The 6,000-nt window shown below is 38.6% G+C and overlaps 1 protein-coding gene across 1 annotated transcript in view; it reads right to left on the bottom strand.

The window, feature by feature from the left end:
• Positions 1-6,000, bottom strand: part of SYNRG (synergin, gamma) — a 34,470-nt gene that overhangs the window by 27,877 nt on the left and 593 nt on the right. The window contains exons 2-5 of the mRNA XM_009698340.1: positions 5,070-5,188; positions 2,994-3,124; positions 2,551-2,656; positions 1,835-1,946 (exon numbers count right to left, since the gene is read on the bottom strand). Coding sequence (XP_009696642.1) covers positions 1,835-1,946; positions 2,551-2,656; positions 2,994-3,124; positions 5,070-5,188 — 468 coding nt within the window. The remainder of the gene's footprint in view (positions 1-1,834; positions 1,947-2,550; positions 2,657-2,993; positions 3,125-5,069; positions 5,189-6,000) is intronic.

The raw sequence follows: 6,000 nt of genomic DNA on the forward strand, positions 1-6,000 counted from the left end.
TCACCTCACCAACACCCATTTAGCCTCCAAGAGAGGAAGCACAGAAGTGCTCCACATTAGCATAGTAGTCATTTTTTATACCACCATCTCAACTGTATCTTTTTTTACTACACAGACTTACAAAGATGCGAGCACACAAGACTTAATTTGCTTAAGATCAGTCATATGCATATTTAGCAATCTTTGGATCCACATGTGACTTGCTTTTACAGTGCAGTTCTAAGGGAAGGAAGAAGGGGACTTAAATCATGTTTTCCCATGGAGCCGCAGGTTTCTACTTAATTGCCTACATATTCTTCTTTCAGCCAGACTGAAAAAAAACCTCAACAAAATAAAGACTCTGTGTAGCTCTATGACAGAAGGTGACATGTAAAAAAGATACTTTGAAGTTACCTGTTTTATGGATATTGGGTGAAGATGCAGAGGTGGGAAAATAAGGAACCTGCCCAGTTGTACCATGCAGGATGGATAACACTGGAGCCTGGGCTGGTGGGAGAGGCTGGACCACAGCCTTTTCTGAAAGCAGTTGCCCAGCCTCAGTAGCAGAATGGAAAGGCTGAAAAGGCTGAGAGGTGGGTTGAGGCACCAGTTTGGGGATTTCAACAGGCCCTTGTATAAAGTCACTAAATTCTTCATCATGGAGAAAAGCAGAGTGGGAAACAGATACAGCAGAATGGGATGATGTGGGATGATCTGTAAAATGGAATGAACACACAACGCAAAGTGATGAGGAAAAAGGTTCATGGGTGGAAAGGCAGGAGAAGAGGCAAATACTAGGTATACATAGCAAATGGGTGAGGGGCAACAGAAGTGGATGCATTATTTGACAGAGATGTGAAGAGTTATTATTGTCAGCATAACAAACACATGAGGTAAAACCGAGCAGTCACTTCCAACCATGCATCTCTCTCCCAGTTTTTTATGATGTAAATATTTTGATTGAAACTTGATTCCTAACACTGGCTATGTTTAAACAGACTGGTTCAAAACAAATCAAGAAGTAATACTTCAAACTGGACATAATGAGGGTATGCACAGGGGGACATTCTCCCTCAAAGGAGTGCTTTATCCTCAAAAGCTCAATAATATATCATAAGATATGTAAGAAATGTGTACTCATTTAGACAATCTGCTGTTTGATCCCTTGCATAGTTACCCATTTTAACAGAACTGACAGAGGACGGGCAAATCGACAGGCAACAGAAAATTGTCAGAAACCACCTGTAACTTCAAAATTATCAAAGAGCAAATCCATAGTAGAGATAAACATTCTATATAGGAAAAAGCTCATCTAGATAAGCTTTGTTTCAGGTTAGACACAAAACAAACTATACTACAACCCATAGGAAATCTTTACCAGTAATTGTTACAAATGTAGTAATTACTGAGAAGAGAACACAGAAGTCTTCGGGTTGACCATGCCCAGGCAACGGTACACAAGCAAGCTGTTACAGAACACTGACGTCATTATACAACGTTTTCATCATTCTTAGCACTTGTAAACTTCAAAAGCACTCTGGAAAACACTAATTAATGCTTTGACTGGAAAAGAACAAACGCATTATCAATTTCCATGATATTTCACATTAAGCACAGCACATTAAGCTTTTTTTTTAAAAAAGATTTCGAGTCTTCTAATAAAAGCTAATAACTAATATTTTACCCTCATAACCTGACCAAGCAAACAGTTGCTAGAATGACACTTTATTTTACAAAACAGTTAATCCACTCACTTTGTACCACCAAATAAAAATACTTCCTGGAATTAGTTCCCCCTGCTGAGGATTTCAAACAGAGTTTTATTTTCAGTTGGAAGTTGAGAAAAATGACAAACCTGGCTTTTTTGGATGTGATGCTGGTGTTGGGTGCATTTTAGCATCTCTAGAAAAACCGTCTAAGTTTCCTTTAATGGCTTCCAAAGCATCATCTCTGCTTTTTTCACCTGTCTGAAACACCACAGAACACATTTTGAAAAATCCACAGAACAGCTCAGTTTCCTTTCAACATCCACACTTCAGTACAAAAATTAGCAATGCCTGCTGTTAGATTAAACCCTTCTTTCTCCAGCAGTACCTCCCTGAAGCAGATCAACAACAACTCTCATATTTAGAAAGCATTTGTTTTGCAGACTACACCATAACAGTATTTCTCAGTCTTTAGACACAGCGTTATGCACAGGAACAATATACAAACCTTACTCAGCTATTTGCATTCTTGCAGATAAAAGCCTTCAAGCTTATTGCAAGCATCCAAAACTTTGGACAAAGTTAACAAACAAGCCACCAAACATTCTCTATTCCAGAAACTCAATCTGTTCCCAAATGTTACACACCAGGTTGGTTTATTTTTCAAATGCTGATTTCATTTTCAACACCAGACTTTGTTTACATTACACTAACAGTGTGTAAAGGACTGACTATTCCAGATGCAATCTGCTATGTCATATAAGTTCCCCACTTATTTGCTTGCTGAAAGAGACCACCCCATTAAAAGCCATTAAAAAAAAACAAAACGAAGAAACAAACACCCCACTTATTATTTAGGCCATACCTTAGGTTTCACACTGCTTAGGAGTCTCAGCTTTTGTTTCTGCTCTTCAAACTGACGGCGTTTTCTTTCTTCTTCTAAGAATTTCTGCTGGTGCTCAAACCTCTTCCTGAAGCAAAATGATTAAAAAAAAAAAGTCTAAAAATAATTTTTCATTACAATTTTCATGGCAAGCTTCTGTTTGATTTTTTCCATTTCTTCCATCTCACATTCAGATGGTTTGGTGTACACATTTCTACTTCTTCTCAGAGCTGTATGACAGCCACTGCTAACTTCATAGATGGCCTTCAAATGCAATGGAATGATCTCAACAATATTCTACATCCCTAAATGGACTACTTTTCTAGAGAAACTACCAATACTTTTACTGCGTGAACCACCCCTCCAGACTACATCTCCCCTTAAAAAAAAAGGAATTTCCCAAGAGTCAGTAAAGTGTCACTTACTGTTGTTCCTCTGCAAACTGCTTCTGCATGTCAGGGGTGTACTGCGGGGCTGCTGGACGCATTCCCAAGAAAGAAGCCTGTCCCATGTAAGGCATTCCGGTCGCTGGCATCGGCCCTAAGGGCATCCCACCCTAGAACAACAAAAAAATAAAATAATACAACTCCAAGATTTTTTTTTTTTTCCCATTAAAAAAAGCCAAACCACTGGCAATGACACCCTGCCAAATTGCAAATTAGGTGGATCTCATAAAATGAAGAGCGTTAAGAAGAGTTGGATGAGCGGCGTCTGAGAGCAAACTAGCTGCTACCGAACAGAGCGCTGGCCGTTCAGCAGATGGCACTCCTCCCTCTCAATAACCAGTTACGAGTCCTACAGGATTTTAGAAGACAGGATGGTCTTCTGGTCAAACGCAAAAATCAAGACTTTGAATCCATACAACCTACCTCAAGAGCAGGCATCCTACACTACATGGTTCGGTATAACGCTTTGGGGTTTTCTCGGGTTTTTTGTTTCCTAGTCTACGTGATTGCGTAATACTTTTAAATTCCCTGCCAGAGGTGCACACTTTTAACCAACAATGGATGCTGGCAAAATGTAGTCCAATCATTTTGCAAACATAGCCTATCCAGGGGTCCAAGGGAGAGAGACAGTATATGGCAACAGCCAACTTGTTTGAATAAACTGGATCGGTATCAAAAATATTTGTTGACAAATATATTCTGGTACAGTTACAACAGCAAATCTTGCCTAATATAGAAGGGGCCAGAAAATAAATTACTTTTCTTACCACTCATTTTGTATTTGGTATCAGAACACGTAGGAAGAGAACAAAAATTGTTTATTATTTTTAGACCAGCTCTCATAAAAACATCTTCCCACTATAAATTTTAAAAAATTAATCTAATAAATTTCAGGTGGGAGTGGGAAGGAAGTGTAAGGAGATAGCAAGATACAATAAATTCAATTTGTCACATGGCAATTTGGCTACAAAGCCATGCCAAAACATTCAATTTTAGCAAAGTGCAAATTTGTACATAAGCACATATGGTGCTAAATAGAAAACAAAAGATTAAAAGAGAGAAAACATATTAGCTACTCATATTTCATCCTTATTCCTCAACGAGCAACAGGAGAGTTAAAGACAAAGTTACTTTAAGCAAGAAAAAGAATGAGAATGAAACACAGGAAGTAGGACAAATGGGGAAACTGGTCACGAGAGAAAACACAGCACATTTAAGAGATACTTTGTTCTAGGGAGCAAGGTATTTAAAAAGAAAGTTTATGAATTGCCAGCTACATTCAGGAAACTTAATTCTATTACCTCTAGCATTTGTGTTACAAACGGATAAAACAATTCAGTGAATTGGTCATGATCAATCAGATTGTGTACACAGTCACTTCTTATCAGCTCATAGAGGTCTCATGTAAAATACTACACAATACGTCACCTCAAGGGTAAGTACATAAAACCAAAGCAAAAGAAGAAAAAGCACAACGCAGATTAAAAAGACAGAAGAGGTATGCTGTGGGAGTTTTGAATTATGGTTACCTAACAATTCAATACTATTACTAACCACACTTTGGAGTGGGTGGCATCTGGTAGATTTTCAACATCTTGCTGATGCTTTTGTTTCCTTTCCTGTTCAGAGACCGTGCTTCTCTTATCACACTTTGGTGTCATAACACTTATAATGAAATGAAAGTTCAGATTCTGACATCTTTGAGTGGGCTATAACGTCCAAGTTACTTTAAATATTACTGATGCTGTCCCTGCACTACACCCTCATTTCTCTCTACTTTACAACAGTGAGTAATGTATGTTAAACTCCCCCACTCTCTCTATCCAGATCACAACGACACCTGGAGAATTCTTTAAATTATCAGAAATATCTTCAAAGAGAATAGTACAAAATATGATGCCCCACTACAGACTAATACCCACACTGCAGTTGCTTGCCAAGTTCCACCCTCTTACCCCCACTGAGGTTGTGAGAGGACTATTGCATCAGCTGTCACCTTTCAGACAAGCAAGCCCCAAGGTACCTCATTTCAGTCCACATTTCATTGCCACGCACCTGCATGGTCATGGGTCCAGGAGGCATCTGAGAACCATAATTCATTCCCATCATGCCCGGCATATTGGACTGCATGACAGGAACCATCGGAAATCCTTGCTGTTGCATAGGAATCATCCCTGCAATGAAACATTAAACAAGGTAAGCTCCCAGTTAGTGTTCAAGGGTTGGGTTTTTTTTGCACCTCCCTCCCCCCTTTTTTTTTTTCATTAAACCAAAAAAGGAAAGGAAAAAACCCTCAGTCTTGCTGTTTAAAAAATAAAAAAATATGCTACACTGCAGGCAGCCACAGAATTTCCTTAGTTTAAATACTGGTCAGTCTAAGGGAAGAAACGTTATGGGGCTTTCCCGATAATTAAGCTGATGAATTCTCCCACCATCCTAAGGATTCTCTGTGGGTTTCTTCCCATATGATTTTTGAAAGGGTCATTTCCAATTAACAAGATTTAATTAACCAGGTTGACTGGAGCTGATAATTGTCCATTTCTCTCGAAAGGGAAAACTCACAACTGGCAGCTTTTGAAGATAAGTCTTGGGAAATAAACTCTTCATTTTCACAACACACCTTCACACTCTGATCTGGCTGGATAACTTGTCTTAAGGTTAATTAGCCCAATACATATATTAGAATGGTTACAATATTTGTCAGTAAAAAGCAAATTTCAACAAAATTGGACAAATCAAGTTGGACTGTATTAATTCATTAAATAAGGCCAAGTGGATTATGTTTCAGTATTTTCCTATCTCTCATTTTACTATCTTTGGAGAGGTACACTAACACACATTCACTACCAGCACAACATGAGATAATCATAACTGCGCATAACTGAACATCACGGGCAAAAGCACTCCAGGAGGAACGTGACACACTCAGGAATAATCCATAAATCAGTCCCTGAGACTTTTTATAAGTAAATGCTCCACTTTCCCT

The sequence above is a fragment of the Cariama cristata genome, unplaced genomic scaffold (assembly GCF_000690535.1).
Source record: "Cariama cristata isolate BGI_N322 unplaced genomic scaffold, ASM69053v1 scaffold25944, whole genome shotgun sequence".
Classification (NCBI taxonomy): Eukaryota; Metazoa; Chordata; class Aves; order Cariamiformes; family Cariamidae; genus Cariama; species Cariama cristata.